A 21,355-nucleotide genomic window follows, 5' to 3' on the forward strand; every position below is an offset into this window, starting at 1 on the left:
TATAGCTTGTGTCCGACAGAATCACCTCGTATTTTATCGGCGTATTTTAAGTTGATGGCTTCTTCTATCGTATAGGTTGTGAGGTGAATTACCAACCTCATCAACCCTGGTGTCAGGGTTATTATTGAGCCGCCAAAGGTCCCTGACATGTCTCATGTAACGACTACTTCAATCAGTAAATAGTAACCGGAACCAACGGCTTAACGTGCCTTCCGAAGCACGGATCGTCTTACTTTCGGATAATCAGGTGATCAGCCTGTAATGTCCTAACCGAACTAGGGACCACAAGTATATCGTGAGTCCAACGCTTTACCACTGGACCACAGAGGCCGTTAATAGTGCTCAATAACTGCTGCTTTCCACGAGGTCGATCAGGGATACCTAAAGCCTTTTTCACGGAGTATGCTATATCTACATCTTCAGAATTACACTTAAAACCTCTGTTCTCTGTGAAAACAAATTAAAAGCATGAAATTGCGCTCTAAATTATAAATACATTCTAGATTTACATAAGCTCATTGTAATATTATTGTAGATACAAGTAGTAATTCCTTCAGCGAACATAACATTACCATAACAATTATTCCACGCCAGAAACAGAGTATACATTTAGCTTAGATATTAAGCTGTCTTCATAGAACGGTGGCAAATTCGGTTCGTATAAGTACAATCAGCGAGGGCTATAGTTGGCAAATAAAAGGTTAGATAAGTACCTTTTCAAAATCGATTGCCGTTTGCCCGAATATTAATTACTCGAGACAGTACTTGAAGCCAGTGAGTTCATCAAAATCGGTATCTCTCTTTCTTTATTTAAGAGCTGAGCTCTTATCGGTGGAGTAATCGCCATTCTTCTCTTCTTCCCGCCAAATCCTTCACCTCCTGATACGACACGACCTGCACCTTCTCTTTAACTTGTTTCATAAATGTTTTTCTAGGTTTACCCCTTCCTCTCTTTCCTTCAACTTTTCCTTCTATGATGTTTTTTATAAATAAATCGCGTCGTATCAGGTGGCCAATCATATTTCCTCTCCGGTTCTCTAGTCTTTATTATGGTTCTTTTTTCTTCTACTCTTATATATATATTAGTCGGTATATCTACATATGCCGATTTTGATGAGAGTCAAAGAAGCGAAAGAGGTGTGTCAGGGTGATAGTAAGTGGAATTCCTTGGTCTCTGTGCATACCTCAATGGGTAATGATTTTATATGCCATATTATGTATGTATGTATGTATTGGTTTAACAGAAGGCTCGGTGAGGTGTGGGTACTTAGCACATCTTGCGATGGATGTACCTCAGACTACCCCAATTGGGATATAGTCGTGTGCTTGTGTTATATTGTTATCACTTACGTTCGTATATTCCCAATTGAAGTGTTCCGAGGTACATTCATAATATATCGGTCAAGGAAACTTAGTGAAAGTTGCACCTCTGAAGACCTTTGATAATAAGAATAAGTTGTTCCTGTAGACGTCTTGTGAATGAGTGTGCTAATTGTGCAAAAAAGTGTTTAATTATTATAATCTTATATTATATTATACCTAGAAAGACGTACATATACCAAATTGGAGATGTCCTTAGGAAAGGTTCAGTACGATCTACTCTGAATTGGCGTGCGTGCATGAAACGATTGATGATTGTGGAGGAAGTAAGAGAAGTGTGTCAGGATTTAAGCAAATGGAAGCTACTTACCGCGGTTGGAAATAGGTGTGAGTTTATGTATGTATGTATCATTATTAATAATTATTCGTTGCAATTGAACCGGCACACTCCTCTAAATAAGTATAGCATAGTTTACTCGTATTTCTTTGACTGTGGTAATATCAGTATTTTCCCCTACATTTATTCATTGGGCTATTTTGTTTTGCTTGCTACAGCGTGATAAATACGAGGTTTGCATGTCTCTGTATTACACAGTGCTTGGCAGAAGAAATTTACAAGGTATTACGACTTAAAAACTTCGAAATGAATGTCTGGTTTGCCAGTTAGACAGAAAAAAATAATCTTTTTCAGGGTTTAACAAGCAATTGGCCCCGATTCCTGCAGACCCCTCCTAATTTTATTTTAAGTCATACTCGTCATTTTCTTATCCGCCGAAAAGGAGAGGGACGGGACGGATAATTGACAATTGTTAATTTTAAAATGAATGAATAACTCGGGTGAGTAAAATAGGCATCTCACTGATATGCAACTCGTTTGACGAGTACTGTCAACTTAATTCTGTCCGGTTATTGGCCATATAAAATTTTGGGATGGATTTTTGCATTTCTGCCTAAAATTGACGTGTGTTCCAAAAATTTTGTGCCTGACGATTACCCGTCCCTTTCCTTTTCGGCGGATAAGAAAATGTCAGGTGTAACTTGAAGTAAAATTAGATGGTGTGTACAGGAATCGGCACCATTGCCTACTATGATTAAGGTTTCTTTTTATGTAAAATAAAAGGGGATTGATAAAATAATTCATATATAACATAAACAGCCTATATATACGTACGTTCCACTGCTGGATAGAGGTCTCTCCTCAATCAACTGGAGGGTGTATGGAGCATACTAGGGCCGCCCACATAACACCAGCAGCGTTGTGGTTCACGCCGCGACTTGTGCTGAGTGAGGTCCTTTTATTTCAGGACGTCCACCAACACTTTATGATCATTTAGACGAAAATCTTTTCGAGCTTACTGTTATTTAGTGAAAATTTTAAATGATGGTATTGTCTTGTTTATGTGTGTGGCGTCCTTTTATAAAAATCAATTTAAACTTACCTATTTTAATCTATACTCCACCACGTTGCTTCACCGTGGGTTGGTGGAGGTGTACGCAACCACGGGATAGAAGAATAGAATCACTTACAATTTATCTACATTTGATATTTTCTAAATTTAAAAACATCGTTACTTCGAAAGCAGCGTCTGAACTGTCACTTCATATTTTATTTCTAGAGAGGGGTCGTGTCCACTTAACGCTCGAGATGAAGATGTCGAATCGATTGATTCAACACTTCTTACTTAGTATAATAAGAAATGGTACTTACACATTGACCCAACTCTGACCTTTCGTTACTTAACCAACCAAACAAAAGACGAGTAATGATTTGTCGGACTTAATTTAAAGCTAGTAATTAACCGGCTGCTGTGTTTGTCAGGTAGGTAGTAAAATTCAGGTTGCTCGTAAAATTAAGGGCAATTCGTAAAAAGTTCTCGTCCGGACAAACGTAAATCCTGGAGTTAATTTGACGGAGATCCTAAGGCTTGGGTCACAGTACTCATAGCTGTGTGAGCGTACCCATCACCGAATCGTTCTGTATGGATATCGCTGCCGCATTGTATAATCCCCCGTATGCGGCGGACATTCGGTTCTACAACTTTAACCTACTTCTTCTATCGTGTGAGTTGAGAGGTGGGTTACCAATCCCATCAACCCTGGTGTCAGGGTTACTATTGAACCGCCAAAGGCCCCTGACATGGCTCATGTAACGACTACTAACTTGCATCAGTAAGTAGTAACCGGGACCAACGGCTTAACGTGTCTTCCGAATCACGAATCTTACTTTTCGGGCAATCAAGTGATCAGCCTGTAATGTCCTAACCAAACTAGGGATCACAAAGTGATTTTCGTGATATGTCCTCACCGGGATTTGAACCCGTGGCCTCTGGATCGTGAGCCGAACGCTGAAACCACTGGACCACGGAGGCTGTTACTTTAACCTACGAATGACCCGAACACACATGTTACACAATTTAAGCTATTCAGCTGAGTAGGATGGAGTATCCCATTAGCTACTCCTACTCAGCGAAAAATTACTCTACTACACTCTCAGAGGGGGTTTAGTTGGTGACAGTCCCACATAACCTAGCTGCTTCCCCGAGCGGCTGTGTATGCATAATGCATTTCCCTCTCTATAAAAAAAATCTACAAATACCTACTACATCATACGTACATAATATATGTACGTAAGCATAGAGTTTATTTACGTATAGAGGTTATATTATATTAACTTTAGTTTCAATTTTAGCTATTTATTTTTTGTTGCACCATCCCGAATCGAAGTTGTTTGTAAATGTTTGTTTCCTTTTGGTGGTTTGAAATTGCTCTAGAGCAATAAGGTCGTCCAAATTGTACTGTATTCATGTGTTATGTCTGATTTTTGAAATATAGTTGTGTGCAATAAAGTATATATTATTTGTTTTTTTTTTGTTTTTTAACATTACATTGGGGATGACGCAGCCTAAGCGGCGGTCTTATCTGTAGATAGTGATAATTTTCGATGGATTTTCTTACAAACGATATAAAATCTTATAATAACGATATAAGACAATGTTTGAATATGTAAAAGCCAATGATGAAGGTTTGAATCGTAATTTATTTGTAATTCTAGTGAATACACTAAATAATATATTCAAAAGTTGAAAACTATAGCCATTGTTTCCCCGCAATAAATTCATAATCGAGTAAATATGCTCGAACTATGTATCTTAGTATGATTGATGGTAGTATGAGGTTTTAATATTATTAACGGCCAGTAACAGCTGCCATTTAGTACGTTGACTTTGTAGACAAGTTCAAAATACTCTTAGATAAACTTCTAGCGTATTTACAGTCTGGGACGTAAACAAAACTACAAGACACAATGCTGGTTACATCGAGCGTTAGCGTCTGGAAATTGTGTAGGAACTTTAGTAAAATGTACTTACTTTATCTATCTAAAGAACCTGTCTCATTACGACTAGGGTCCATATTCGCGACATCATTAGAGTTGTGGTAGCCATGTTGGAAAAACAATTGACTCTCACTGTGACGTCACTACGAATCCTAGCACGGTCCTAAACCAATAATTTTTTGAATTTGTTTTCAAATTCATGTTTGGAACCTAAATGTGTATGCTATAGTTTGTACCCGCAATATTTCAATTTCTTTTTACATTTTTCCTCACCATATGGTTGTCTGGAAGATATCGCTTTAAGCGATAAGGCCGCCATTTGCCATGAACTTAGTTAAGAGTCTTTTTGTAATTATTTCTTTTTATTTTGGTGCAATAAAGTGTATTTTTATTATATTGTATTGTATGTGTGAAGAAAACCATTGTTAAGACACCCACATTCCCGAGAAATGCGCTTCGAAGGTATATAACCTCCCATCTGTACTGTCCGTTGGGTTTCCCTTCGAGGGTTGGAAAGCCAGACGTGGGTCGCTTATGTAAAAAATTGGATCTGTCAAGATTTTAGGTTAGGTAAGCGGACCCTATAAAAACGAGTTAACGCTAAGGAGATGATTCACGATGTCAACTGGAATAGTTTCTGATATTTAATAATAATCTCTTATATTAACGAGATAATCCTATTTATTTGATTCAGGCAACTAAGGTCCATACGTTATACACCTTAACCTAAGAATACATACAATGTCGTGATTATAATAAAAATAAACTATTTTTAAAAATTAGAAATTTTTATTTATTGTTCGTCAAAGCCTCCCTGAAGCGTCGGTACACCACTCCCTCTGGTCTGAAGTCCGCACGAAGCAGCTCAGCTGAGAGTGTAGTAGAGACATGAAGCTTGTAGGCCTCTCAGACTCGAGGAGAGTGGTTACTCTCTCTCTCTCTCTCTTCTCCCACAGCGACTTCGCTACATCAGCCGCTGGGCGTCCTCAACGCGTCTCCTTGATGTGATAATTATAAAGATTTATATAGTGTATAAATTAAGGTAAGGCAAATTACGCCTCACTGAGTTTTTCCTTTGCAGACATACACGTGTTGGATGACGTCCTCGGGTATCCCGATGGAGCTTATACTACACCAAGTTTCTAACTCCGTTTCTCGGCACTACAAATCTGTATTTCACATAATCAAAATGAGTTTATTATCCTACGTGTATCCAATTCTCCCTTGGGGCCTGTTTATTAACTTGCCAGCCTTATTGGAATAATCGGTATTAAGTTTGTCTTAAAAGCGGAATATTGTGGGTTCGTTTACCGATCACGACATTCTATACTAATGTTATTTATTTGTTTTTAACAGTTGTATTATACACGAAGCCGTGGTAGCACAGTTGGTAGAACGCTTGACTTTGAGGTCGTAGGTTCGAATTCAGCACAGGCCAAAAGCATTGATTGTCGAATTTGTTTTAGAATTCATGTTTGGATCATAAATGATTATCACGTGCTCAGCGGTTAAGGAAACATCGTGATGAAACCCACATTCCCGAGAAATTCATTTTTGGAGGTATGTGACCTAACCTGTATTGGGTTGCTTTTCCCTTCGCGGGTTGGAAGGTCAGACAGGCAGTCGCTTCTGTAAAAAACCGGACCTGTAAAATCTTCAGGTTAGGTAAGCGGGCCCTGGGAAAAACGGGTTAACGTTAGGGAGATGATGAGTTTTATTTTACACGAAACAGAACTACAAATATTTTACATGCAACAAAGACAGGTTCAGTTTTGTAGTAGAAATATCTACCAGCTAAGACAGAGTGAAAAGAGAAACACCAAGGCCATCCGTGGTGGCGACAGTGGTGGCGCCATGAACAAAAAAGGGCTAATAAGCATAACCTCATGAAACGGTCGATCGATTCAATAAATTATGTTGAAATCAATGATCACAATCACATGATTTTGTTCGTATTTTGAACAGAACGACATGAATTATTTGGGTTTACATGTTACCACCAATCGACAAAACGACATAATTATATCGTCAGAATCGATAATGTGACCGTGACAATATATTGGTGTCTTGTTGGTTGCGCAACCTAAACCCAGATATTAACTCGGAATCATGAGTGGAATCAAACACGTAAAAGTACGTTAAGGTACACGTACCTACGTTTATGGGTGTGCAGTTGAGAGGAATGACTCAAACCGTGATTCTGAGTTAATATCAAGTAGAATTTTACGTCGCAAAACTCATGGAAATGTTAGTGTTTTTAAAATTATTCGCTCTTGTCGTAGGTATGGGTCCCTATTCGAACTCAGCCACCATGTTACTCCGGCCTACTGAAGTAAGAGGCGCCCACCCCCGCGGCAAGGACGCGCCGAACAGGAATTGCCCCAGTGGAGGGTAGAGAAGATGACTCTGTTCCCCCTGAGGCCGGGTTAATGGTCTTGTACGGATCCAAGACCAAAGGCATTAAAATTGTGGCAGAAAATTCCCCCTCAGTAATCGGTACGGTGCCACTAACACCCTGTATATTCGAGACAGCCATCGCTGGCTCGTTTGCGCCTAGCCTAAGGAATTACGTCTCTTATAAAACGTAATTCTTTTGTCCACTCCACCCCCACAGGATTACAAGCACCAGTTTATGTATGTTATTATTAAAAACGAAATAGCTCTATAAATGCTAACGACGATAAGTGACGTTCAAATATTCAAAAGTGGCTGTGTTTCTACTAGTTTATGCAAATACACTTCTCATCAAAAAAATCGAAACACTTCCGTTTTCATTGTTTCTGTCCGAATTTAACACAAAAAAGAATTCATACGATGAAAAAAAATACATAAATGTATAGCTGGCAGTTTGGCCATTACAGTAATAAGCGAAAATTCTAAATTCAAAATTAGAATTTCATTTGTTTATCTTATAAACGAAATGAATCACTGTTTTGAGACAAATGTGTGTTTAGGGTTAGAGTACATTTAGCGTTTAAAAACTAAAAATTGGCGCCTATCCTTAAACTTTTTGTTTTTTATTTCAATACTGTGACTTTGGGACGTCTGAAAAAAGGTTTTTTTTCTAAAACGTATGGATACTTCGCCCACAGAAGCCGCCCAAGTTGTGGCATTGCTGGATTCTGGCCTTAGTCAGCGTGTTGTGGCTGCAAGACTGCATCTAAGCCTGTCATCTGTTCATAGAGTCTATAAACGTTATCGGGAGACTGGTTTGTTCACGCGCCGTTCAGGATCTGGCAGGAATCGGGTCACTTCTGAGCGAGATGATCGATTTATTGTAACAACTTCTTTAAGAAATCGACGCCTTAACGCTTTTCAACTGCAGCAGCGGCTTCGTGTTGTACGAAGGGTGGCTGTAAGTGACTCTACAATTAGAAGAAGGTTGAAGGATCGTGGACTGGTACCGCATAAGCCAGCAAATGGGCCGAAATTAACTGCAGACCATCGAAGAGCGCGCCTTAACTTTGCACGTGAGCACCTAAATTGGTCATACCTACAGTGGAGCAAAGTTCTCTTTTCTGATGAGTGTAAAATTATGCTGTATGGTAACGACGGAAGGAACAAGGTCTACAGAAGAGACGGAGAACGCTATGCACAATGCTGCATTGAAGAAAAGGTCAGCTATGGTGGCGGTTCGTGGACGGTTTGGGGAGGAATCAGCGCCGACGGTAAGACAGAGCTTGCTTTCGTGTCTGGGCCACGTCTGCCTGCACTAAACTGTCATCGGTACGTCGAAGAGTGTCTCGAGCCTCATGTGATGCCCTATGCACATTTTATTGGCAACGGCTTCATATTCATGCACGACAATGCTAGGGCTCACACCGCGGGCGTCGTACGAGATTATCTTAACGAAGTCGATATCTCTATTATGGAATGGCCAGCAAGAAGCCCGGACATGAATCCCATTGAACATCTGTGGGATGAATTAAAGAGTCGAATTCGAGCAAGAGATCCTGCCCCAGAAACACTTAGCCAGCTGCAAGATGCAATCCAAGAGGAATGGGACAATATACCACAGCATGTGATCGTGACTCTCATCCGATCGATGAAGAACCGTATGGAAGCAGTAATTAGAGCTCGTGGAGGGAATACAAGTTATTAAATAAACGTTTTTTAGCTTTTTTTTTCATTTACGTGTGTTGTTTTATCCATTTCCTTTATACTCCATACGGAATAAAAATGACTCATTTAACAAAATACGAAACCTATGAAAAATTCATTTAAATTTAGAACATTAACATTAAGATTTGATAAGCTCATATTACTCACTATTAAACGACATTTAACATTTATTCCTAAATGTACACATTTTTCTGATAATCCTGACAAAACCTAAACTTGCAAGGTGTTTCGATTTTTTTGATGAGAAGTGTATATCGCGACGCTGTGAAAGCCATTTTTTTCTATTTACATTTGTATTACGCCTCCCCTTCAAGGTCATTGGCCGTAATCTGATATGACACTTTTTTATATAAAGGCGGGGAAAATATTCTTTGTTGAAATTCTGGAGGTTTTTATTAAAGGTAGCGAAAGTACAGCTCCTTGAGGGGTTTCTTTGACTCGTGTACTCGTATATATCCAATAATGGAAAAATAAACTGAAAATTAACACATACCTAATTAATGTTTGAGCGGGAGGCAGAAATTAAGTCAGTAATTATAATGTATTTGCTTACCATAGATTTATTTTACTAGCATGGTTTGAGTTGCTTGACGGTCGAAGAGGGTATTTGATTGGGTCAAATTTAAATTACAAAATGCTTAATCTACGATTTGACGATCAAATACTTATCTATCACATTTTTCTTTTTCACATATTTTTGAATTTTAATTAATTTTAATTGGAAACCACAAGCAGTCATCATTTATTATTATTTCATTACAGTTGTAATACATTGATGACGTCATACGCCCGTAATTTTATACACGAAAGAAGATTTTATACAAGAAAAGTAAATTTCGTTTTAATGTTTTGTAAAACGCAAACATAAAACGAAAATACATTAATGGTAAAATATATTTCATTTAATAAGGTTGTTAAGTGGCCTGAGAGGGGCTCACTTGGTATTGAAGTTATATCTAGTCTTTCGCTCAGATATAGATATATATCTTACATAATTTGTTACAGAACTATATGCATTTTCGGAGGTATGTGACTTAACCTGTATTGGGCTGGTTTTCCCTTCGCGGGTTGGAAGGTCAGACAGGCAGTCGCTTCTGTAAAAAAACCGGACCTGTCAAATCTTCAGGTTAGGTAAGCGGACCGTGTGAAAAACGCGATAATGAATTTGATATTCTTTAGTCGACTTTCACGACATTCCCGAGCTGAATAGTATTTAAAATTATTATTCACACCATTCCTGAAACAATTCATAATAAATAATAAGAATATTTTCTGAAGATTTGTGTGTGTACTTAAAGAAGGGACGTGGATTGATACATTATATTATGCATATTTTTACAGACTTAACTTTGTCTAACAAATAACAGATATACTTACTGGCAATTTACAAAGGCGGATTTTCTTCGAAGTAAAGGCGCTACATTTTTCATCGAGGCAAGGCGTTCTAAGCCAAAATATTTGCGCTCATGTTTGTGACGTCACTCGAATTCAAGTTATTTGTCTGGATCTCACCCCCTCCCCGGCATTTCCATAGCCATAGAATAAATAAAACAGTAGGTTAATAGCATAAAACCTCAAATGACTAGGCTATAAACATCTCTACCAACTCAGTATACTAAAGAGTAGAAGGTAGTTAGTAAATATAATGCTGAAAGCAAATTAATACTTTAACTATTACTACACAGCAGATAAGTTCAATTTTTGTCTCAATAGCCATTTTATTACAATTCTGATGCCATCCATACGCGCCTAATTCTTTTGATGACGTCATCAGAATTTTTCAAATTAAGCTCGGCTCAATCGACGAGTTAGTGCAGGTGAAACACAAGCTAAACGCGCTGTCTGATGTGGATCAACTCTAATATAAGTAGCACAGTAGAAACCGGACACTGGGGGGCCATATAATGGACCAGGAAGTCATGGGACTTCCTCCCAAAGACACTAAATAATAATAATAATAAAAACACTTTATTGCACACAAATACACAAAACATTTACAGGATAAACTTATTCTAAGGTGGGCAAAGGCGGCCTTATCGCTAAGAGCGATCTCTTCCAGACAACCTTCGGCAAAGGATATGGTACATTTGTACAGCTGCAGTGTAGCGCGCAAATACGTAAAATAAAACAATAGACACATTTTATATATACATACACAATCTTATATACTAAATATATATATTATACACATACTATAGATATATACATACAATGATACATATAAGTAAGTAAAAATAAAATGTTAGTTACAGGACGATGATTTAGCCAAGAAAAAATGGTGAAGTTTAGTTTTGAATATAGCTAATGACTTCGAATGCCTGATATCAGCAGGCAAATCATTCCACAAGTGCGTGGACTTTACGGTAAAGGAATCTTTGTAGTATCCAGACCTTGAGAAAGGAGCCTTCAGCACATTGTCCGTCCGCGAACGAAGTTCACGAGAACAGTCGCTACCCAGGAACTGGAAACGTTCCTTTAAGTAGGGAGGGGAACGAGGGTCATACAGCACATTATAGAGCAGAACCAAGACATGCTCATCTCGCCGCAGTCTAATTGGAAGCCATTTAAGTCTACTCCTGTATTCAGACACGTGATCAAACTTACGCAACCCAAAAACAAACCGGATGCACAGGTTCTGAAGCCGTTGAAGCTTGTTTAAAAGCTCTTCATTGAGGTCAATCAGACAGACATCGGCGTAGTCCAGGATAGGTATAAGGAGCGATTGCGCAAGTTCAACCTTGGTCTTCACGGGGAGTAGATTTTTCCATCTTCTAAGTGATCCTGTAGCAGCAAAAATCTTCCGACTGGTTTCGGCAATATGGTCAGACCAAGAAAGTGTACTATCAAAAAGGACACCTAGATTTTTGACAGATTTGCTATAGGGCAAGATGACACCATTAAAGGTAACAGCTGGAATGTCAGCCATGTTTAAACGCGAGATCTGTCGCGAGCCCCCTACAACGATAACTTGCGACTTATCAGGATTGACCGTAAGGCCATGACTACGGCTCCAACAGTGCACAGCTGCAAGGTCTGCATTGAGCTGAGCAATGGCTTCGTCCAGCTCTTCGACAGTAGCCTGTGCATAAATCTGCAGGTCGTCAGCATACAGGTGATAGTGACAGGAGAGGATAGGGGTAAGGAAATTAATAAATATGGAAAAGAGGAGAGGGGAGAGGACACCACCCTGAGGCACACCAGCAACAACATCGCTAAAGGCAGAGACTCTGTCATCAGCTCGAACGCGCTGCCGCCGACCCACCAAGTAGCTGCGAAACCACCCAACCACCGAATCTGAGACAGACAGAGACTTTAGCATTGCTAAAAGGATGTCGAAATCTACAGTATTAAAAGCATTACTAAAATCGAGCAATGCGATAACAGTAAGCTTTTGATTCGACATCCCCAACCGTATGTCATCGGAGACTTTGGTGAGCGCCGTCACAGTACTATGCCCCGGGCGGAAACCGGACTGGAGAGGACTCAGTAAATCATGGACGTTCACAAACACACTCAATTGATGGTGAACTAGTCGCTCAAGGACTTTGGACAGGAAAGGCAGGATAGATATGGGACGATAGTGGGATAAAGATGTAGGATTACTAATTTTAGGAACTGGAATAACCGAAGCTTGACGCCAACAGCGTGGAAAAGTGCCGGTACTGAGCGAGAAGTTAAAAATGTGACAGAGCACCGGAACTATCACCTCCGTACTGAGAAGGATCATCCTGCGACTAACGCCATCGACGCCCTCAGCATTGGATTTAATAGCAGTGATATTATTTTCAACCTCACGCTCAGATACCAATCTAAAAACAAAAGGAACATGTGAAGGAGTGGGTAAATCAGAGATCGACTTTAATGTCGCTTGTTTGACAGAGCAAGAAATAGGGGAAGTGGAGACAAAGTGAGTGCTCAGGGAGTTCAGGTCAACAGTAGGTGATGCAGTTGATTTGGTCTTCCCTATGCCAAGTGAGTTCAAAAATGACCACACCTTGGCTGGATCCCCATTCTCAACAGATGAGTGTATGTGACGACGCTGTGCATCCCTGCACATTCTACTGCATCGATTGCGCAACTCCCTATACCTGGAACTGTTCCCATCTGACGGATCATTTCTGTACTTAACCTTAGCAGCATTGCGTCTCCCCATCAGCACTCTGATCTCGTCAGTTAACCACGGAGCTGGAAGATGTTTGAGCTTAACTGGACGAAGAGGAGCATGAAGATCATATAATTGGATAAGGAGAGAATTGAATATCTCCAACTTCTCGTCAACAGTCGCAGCACCATACACAGCATCCCAGTGAATGCTGCTAAGGTCAGACAGAAACCGAACAGAATCCATATTTTTAAAACTGCGCTGCATAACGACTCGGGGCTTGGGTTTCGGACACCGGATTTTATAGGAGAGGAAAATGAGATCGTGGTAGGAGAAGGCTTCAGCAGGGAACTGTCCGTGGGCGATGACATGGTCAGGGGAGGAAACAATGGCAAGATCTAAAAGGGAAGGGATACAACCAGGCGAATGGTGGGTAGCGGATAAAGGAAGAATATTGAGGTTCATGGAGTTCACAACTGAGCACAGCCGGGCAGAACGAGAGTCTTGCTTTAAAAGGCATGTATTAAAGTCACCCATGATAATAGTGTGATCAGCAGCGGGCACCAGAACCTCTAGAAGGGATTCGAGCTTAGAAAAGTAGTCGATGTGGAGAGAAGGACTATAAAATGCACCAAGAAGTACCTTGAGGTGACCAAATAATACCTCAACAAAAATATGTTCCGAGGATTCTGAATATTCAGCTGGAGATTTGCTTAGAATATTAAAAGGTATGTGACTTCTAAGATAGATGGCAACTCCTCCACATCGCCTACCAGTCCTGTCGTTACGGATAAGATGATAACCAGGAAGGGAGTAGGAAGTAGAGGGCAGGCAGGGTTTAAGAAACGTTTCCGACACCAGAATAGCCTGAATGTTCTTATTACTAGCAAAAGAGGCTAGCAAGTCAGGGTAGTGTGCAGGAATGCTCTGTGCATTAATGTGCACCACATTAAAATTTTTGGCCAAGGCTGAAAAGGTAGACTCCAGCAACGATTCCAAGGACTCCGAGACACTGTGGAAGGTGCCCTCCGAATTATCTGACAAAGAGGAGAGAGAATAGAAATCAGAGCTATCCGTCAATACGCTTTCATCGTTATCATCATTTTGCAACATACGCAACATAATAAATATTATATAAATATAAAAAAATAATAATAATTAAAATATATACAAAAAATTAAAAATATTAATAAAATAATAAAATAGAACAACTAATAGATATGTAAGAATATTAATAAGTAAATTAACAAATATTCCACTCGCCGGCAGTGTGAAGAAGAACGCTCTAAAGGACGACTAAACAACAACACACACGTTACGACAAAACAACAAGAAAATAAAAATAAGTTCAGATGCCAATAGGACTGAATACAAAAAGAAAAAATAGCAAAAACGAAACGCATAGATCATAATGACATTGACATTAGAAAAAAAAAAAAAAACTAACAAATACATGTCAGTGATTATAACCTAACATAAAACAAAACACAAAACTAATAAAGAATAAAAGCGGTTATGAGAAAACAAACAAAAGTAATAGAGGGTGAAAAATAACAACATCTTAAAAAGAAATGAAGTCTACACAACATTTGCAGTCGGCACGGGTAAAACTAAAAGTTCGGCCATAGATTCCACCCTCTGCTTGGCACTATCAGGAGTCTTGATAAAAATGAATCCATCCCGCGTCCAGCAATTAGAGATGCCGTACTTATCTCTCGCCGCCATGAAGACACTGTGCCGAGGCTTGGTTAGGAACTCGGAGATGGTGATCTTTGACCCCTTCAGTGCAGTCTTGGTGTTCCAGATACTATCCCGCATAGCCATATCCGTGAATTTTAAAACTATAGGTCGAGGCTTACCACTATTATTTGTGACTTTGCCCATGCGATGACAAGTACGAAGACTGTTCACATTAAAGTTAGGGACTTTAATTTTGGCGGATAATGAAGAAGTCACCACACTAGCAATGTCCTCATTTTTCTTTTCCGGTACACCATGAACAAGCAGCATTTTACGTCGTGACTTCATCTCGATACGATCCACTCCTCTTGCAAGCGCTTCAACCTCACCACGCAACATGTTAAGGCCGTTACAAACAAAGGCCTTTGTTGAAAACATATAAATATATTTAAGATTTGTATTTTAAATATGGAAACACTTTTGTAATTACATTCATTCGCGGAGCTTTCGTTCTTCCCTTCTCTCAATACAACACAAGACAAGACGCTGCTGTTTTATTTCATTAAATAAATTTCACCGTCCCGACACCCAAGGATTTCTTCATGGTCCTTCGAGCAACGTGAGCATAGTGTGCAGCTCATCTACAGGTGTTTGCGGCCAAAACGGTGCGACGGATCAGCACGATTTTTGCGTCAGAAGTTTACGTCGGGCAAGTTTGTGAGTCCATTCCAGTCGCCATTATTCCTGAGCAACGCGGTAAGATTGTACTTCATTCATTCACTCAATCATCGTTGCCGCGGCGGAAGGACACACCGACGTCGAAGTGTTCAAAACCGGAGAAAGCAATCTTCATCTGCGTGTAACCGAATTTACAAAGAAGAACTTCAATAGTGTTCGTTTATTTGTAACGATTTTATTTCGTCAAACTCGCCGAAGACAAAGGACAACGCAATACAAATAAAATTGCTATCTCACTCACTCATAGCATATTACGGAACATTAATATTGCTACAAAAAACGCGATGTTCGGAGTGAAGTGAGCGATTTTTAGCAATCAACGTTGTCGTTCAATACAATCGATCTCGATCCCAATCTTAACAGGAATTGTATTGCATCATTTTTTTACCACGTTTTCGTATACCGAGCGACCATATTTTTTTCAGGAAAAGTAAATTTAAACAATTCAGTACTTGTTTACGTAATTAGTCAGCAATATGGCAAGCGACAACGAGCTATTTAACAGGCGGAAATATGTGAAAGGCACGATGACGCGCCTACGCAACTCGCTAACGTCGGAATTCCTCGCGTCCGCATCCGAACAAATGTTACGCACGAAGCAAGAACATGCCCAGTCCATCTTCAAGGAGTATATAGACCTGACTGTTCAGGTCAACGACGACCATGATCCCACTCCTGTTGAAGAGGCCTACTTTGTGTGTATGGACTTACTGCGCACTACTTTGCAGTCAAGATTCGGGACGACGGCGGCGGCGGCAAAGCCAAGTGGCGGTTCTAATAACGTCACGTCCAAGTTAAAACTCCCTGATATCCAAATACCACCATTCGACGGCAAGTACCTAGAATACAAACCTTTCATCGAATTGTTTACGGCGCTTGTACATAACGATTCTAACATTGTTGACATTCAAAAGTTTGTGTATTTACGTGGTTTTCTAAAAGGAGAAGCCTTCGATCTTATTAATAATTTACCAATACAAGGCTCAAGTTACAGTGAAGCATTGACAATCCTGCGTGATCGATATGATAATAGTCACAAAATTGTATTTGAACATATATCCAAGTTATTGGATCTTGCCTCGATACTCAGGCCAAATGTAACCATGTTACGTAATTTAATTTCTGTTGCAAAACAGCATGTAGCAGCTCTAAAAAATTTAAATGAACCCGTTGACAAATGGGACAGCATACTTGTATGCATTCTATCTCGCAAACTCGACCCAGTCACTAATAGAGCTTACTGTTTGGATAGGAACTCATCTCAATCCCCAACTTTTACAGATTTCATAAAATATCTTGAAACAAGAGCCCTAGCTCTCGAAAACTCGAGCAACAATGATGTCATCGGCGCTAGGAAAGTACAAGCTACTGCTGCAGTAACAAATAATCATGTAGCTAAGTGCTATTACTGTGGTAAGTCAGATCACAAAATATTTTCATGCCCCAAGTTTTTGCTTGCATCGATTGCAGAACGTGTTGAATGTATAAAAGCTAAAAAGCTATGCAAAACCTGCTTAAACAGCCATACAGGGAAATGTCGCTTTCATTTTAAATGCACTCACTGCAAGCAAAATCACAACACGCTCTTGCATGATGGAAATGAAACATCATCATCTAGTACTGAGGGTGGGGTAACGTTGCTGTCAGGCTTAAATGACAACAACCAAGTTTTGTTACCTACTGCCAAAGTAAAAATATTAACTAAAAATGGGCAGGAATTGATAGTCAAGGCTTTATTAGACTCTGGCAGTCAGTCATCTTTCATTACAACTAAATTAGCTAATCTAATTGGGAGAAATCTACTAGCTACAAACACAGAGGTTTCTGGCATTGCTAAAACTGGAAAGAAAATACAAAGTTCCTTGCAAGTGGACATATTTTCATGTGCTTATCCCTATAAAGTTAATACTAACTGCCTAGTGGTGGACAAAATAACTACTAACTTGCCACAAAACAGTTTTGACCTGTCACTTATTAACATTCCAAAAAATTTATTACTAGCAGATGACACATTCAATAAAACAAGCGAGATAGACATTTTATTAGCTGCTGACATCTTTTTTCAGGCGTTGCTGCCCCAGCTTGAGGACCAGCACAATGAGCTCAGCGATCCCGCGACACCCCGACTCGTTCACACGCAGTTTGGTTATTTGGTTGCAGGAAAAGTCCCCGTACAGTCTCCCCATGAACTTCAGAGTACCCCTGTTTCTTTGTTTTGTCAAGAATGTAAAACAGACTTAAATTCTAATGTTATTCAGTTCTGGAAATCTGAGGCTGTACCAGAAATATATCCTGAGCACCCCACGTCTGAACAAAAATATTGTGAGGAATATTTTAATGAAACGGTTCAACTTGTTGACAATAAATTTGAAGTCTCAATGCCCTTAAAGATTCCAATTTACGATGTAAACAATACTTTAGGGAATTCTCTAGTTCTCGCTATGCGCAGATTTTTGAATTTAGAGAAAAGGCTCCATAAAGATGAAGCTTTGTTCAAAGAATATCAAAGTTTTATTCATGAATACATAGACCTTGGCCATGCCAGCTATGTCGATATTTCTAGTTACGATTTTAACAAAGATGCGGTATACTTTATGCCACATCACCCTGTCATACGTGAAAATGCAGTTAGTACTCGTTTACGTACAGTATTTGACGGATCTATGAAAACAACAAATAAAATTTCTCTGAATGATATTATGTTGAATGGCCCTGTGGTCCAAAACGAATTATTCGACACTCTATTGTTGTTCAGACTAAATAAATATTTTTTCGCTTGCGATATTAGGCGTATGTTTAGAAATGTTTTAATAGAAAAAAGTCAGAGGTCACTCCAAAATATATTATGGAGAGATGACCCCCATGAATCCATAAAATGTTTACAATTAAACACTATTACTTATGGCTTAAAAAACTCATCTTTTTTAGCAACAAGGTGCTTAAATGAGTTAGCTTATAGATTTAAAAATGAATATCCTTTGGCTGTCCCAGTAATTCTAAATGCAACATATGTTGATGACATATTGTATACTCATAATGATTTAAATGTAATAATAGAAACAAAAAGTCAACTTTCACAATTGTTATCTAAAGGTAGTTTCTTCTTGCATAAATGGTCAGCCAACGATTCCAGTATTTTACAGGATATTCCGAAGGAACAGAGGTATTCTGGAGAAATTAACATGCAAAAAGATGTTAAAACGTTAGGGTTGAATTTTGACGTCAATTCAGACACTTTTAAATTTTCCCCCCCGCCTAAGCAATCTGTCAAGACCAAAAGAGAAATCTTAAGTTTTATCAGTAAATTTTATGACCCTCTTGGACTGATTGGACCAATCTTTGTGCAAGCCAAACATATTATGCAAAAGCTATGGCTGTCCAAAACAGACTGGGATTCTATTCCTCCGCCAGAATTAAATAATAAATGGCAATCACTTTATAATGACTTAACTAACATGTCAAGTATTCATATTGAAAGGAATACAATGTGTAAAAGTGAACATCAAACATTTCAATTAATAGGATTTTCAGACGCATCCAATGTGGCATATGGTTGTGCAATTTATGTGAGAACTATTGACATGCAAGGTAAAGTTCAAATGTCACTATTATGCTCTAAGTCACGCATAAATCCCATTGCACCTAAACAGTTAACCATCCCACGTTTAGAATTAAACGCTGCGCTTTTACTTGCCAAGTTAGCTTCAAAAGTATACAATACTATTAGTCAGAAACAGATAGTAAATGAAGTTCACCTTTACACAGATTCACAAGTCGTATTGGCGTGGTTGAAGACCGATCCAATCAAATTAAAATCTTATATTGCGAATAGAACAAAATTAATTACTGAATGTACTAATAACTTTAATTGGTCCTATATACAGACAGATAAAAATCCTGCAGATTGCTTGAGCAGAGGAACAAGTCCCTGCGACTTACCAAATCACCACTTATGGTGGTCAGGGCCTAAGGAAATGTCAGATTGTAATTATAAATTTAAAAATTGTACTTACCAATTACCCGAGGACATTCCTGAAATTAAATGTTCACAGAACGAGGCGGTCTGTGCGGCGGTATCGCTGAGCTCAAATGGGTCGTCATTCCTTGATAATTTTATTCACAAATATTCTGATATTAACAGAATGAAACGTGTACTTGCATATGTCATTAGATTTGTAATAATTCTAAACCTAACTCGGCCAAAATTAAAGAAAACTTTGTTTCCTTTGCTGAGACTAACAATGCATTATCTCTGCTTATAAAGCACGAACAGCTCAAGTATTTTTCTAAAGATTTAAATGCTTTGCAAAACGGTATGCAAGTACAAGCTTCTTTAAGAGGGCTTAACCCGTTTATAGATGCTCACGGTCTTCTCCGGGTAGGAGGTAGACTGCAACATTCTGGTTTGCCATATAACCAAATGCATCAAATTATATTACCTAGGCAATCTCTAATTACTCGTATGATAATTGAAAATGAACATAACAAGCTTTTGCACGCAAGTCAAAAATTAATTTTGTCTAGTTTAAACCAACGTTATTGGATTGTCAATGCTTTACGCTTAATTAAGAGTGTAATATTTAAATGTATTACAGAATAGACCAAAATGGAAAGATAACATGCCAAATGTAAAGATAGGCGATCTTGTCATTCTGAAAGAATTGGACACACCCCCCATGACGTGGCCAATGGCTAGAGTCACAAAGGTATTTCCAGGTAGTGATGGAAAAATAAGAGCCATGGAAGTTAAAAAAGCAAATGGTAATTATCACAAAACTTCTATAACTAAAGTTTGCATATTGCCTTTAAATTAAATACCTAACAATTTAAGTAAGTTGTTATCAGGCTCAGTCTAACTACCTATTATTATTATTACCTGTGTATAAGGTTGTCCAGTTCTCGTAGGCCTAGATGCTTCTCAGGTAACCTAATTGTGCCTGAGAGGATGCCAAGAGACTTAGGCTAAGTTAATTAATAAGTTTAATTAAGTTGAATTGTAAAACTATTCATTTTCCTAACTAAATTATAGTTATGTCACTAAGACTGGTTACTTACCAATTTACGTTTGTAAAAGGAACAATTCCTAAGTTATATATAAGAGTAAATAATCGAATAATAACTATAAGAGCAAATAATTGATTTCACTATTACTAGCTGCCTATGTAAAAAGTTCATAAACTTAAAATTTAATTTACTTTACTTAATTATAAATGTAAAAAATAAATACTAGATACTTACATAGGTACTTACCAGTAATACTTACCTCAGTGGTTGTATAACATAAAAGTTAAAAAGGTTAAGTGAAAAACAAAAAATAATTGTAGTTATGTTTATTGTAAAATTACAGTAACTTATATACTAGTAAACCATACTTACATAATTGTACTTACCTTCCAAACTTAAGCTAGATAAATTAAAAGTACTTATCTTCTAAACTTAACCTACTTAAAATAAAACTATAAATAGATAATATTATAAATAATAAGTTGAATGTGTAATTGTAATAGATAGTTCAAACTATTCTTCATAGCACTGACAAATGCAAAAGTTATCGCACACATTTGAATCAGTTACCTATTAATTATATACTTACAGTCCATTATCGAAGCATTATCTTTTGCCTTGTTGGGAGTTATGTTGAAAACATATAAATATATTTAAGATTTGTATTTTAAATATGGAAACACTTTTGTAATTACATTCATTCGCGGAGCTTTCGTTCTTCCCTTCTCTCAATACAACACAAGACAAGACGCTGCTGTTTTATTTCATTAAATAAATTTCACCGTCCCGACACCCAAGGATTTCTTCAGCCTTAAAGATCTGGAACTCAGCATTGAGGGCAGCAATGGTCGTAGGATTTTTGCGTGTTGCCTGGTTTAGCTCTGCTTGAAATTCTGCCATTTTTGTGTCGAACATCTTGATCATTTTATCCATACTAGTGTGTACCTGTGCGTGGTCCATGGTGATGAGACACTGGAGGTGATATTGATGAAAGGAGAAATACACTGCAGGCGAGTGGCACAACCTATGCACTAATAATTTGCATAAATAAGTTA

At 38.4% G+C, this 21,355-nt stretch overlaps 1 protein-coding gene across 1 annotated transcript; it reads left to right on the forward strand.

The window, feature by feature from the left end:
• The first annotated feature begins 16,606 nt into the window (after nt 1-16,606).
• LOC126373300 (uncharacterized) lies at nt 16,607-21,049 on the forward strand. Its single transcript, XM_050019402.1, has 2 exons — nt 16,607-16,709; nt 17,363-21,049. The coding sequence occupies exon 2, from the start codon at nt 17,675-17,677 to the stop codon at nt 19,556-19,558; it is 1,884 nt and encodes a 627-aa protein (XP_049875359.1). The 5' UTR covers nt 16,607-16,709; nt 17,363-17,674; the 3' UTR covers nt 19,559-21,049.
• The last annotated feature ends 306 nt before the right edge of the window (nt 21,050-21,355 follow it).

This window comes from Pectinophora gossypiella, chromosome 15 (genome assembly GCF_024362695.1).
Source record: "Pectinophora gossypiella chromosome 15, ilPecGoss1.1, whole genome shotgun sequence".
Classification (NCBI taxonomy): Eukaryota; Metazoa; Arthropoda; class Insecta; order Lepidoptera; family Gelechiidae; genus Pectinophora; species Pectinophora gossypiella.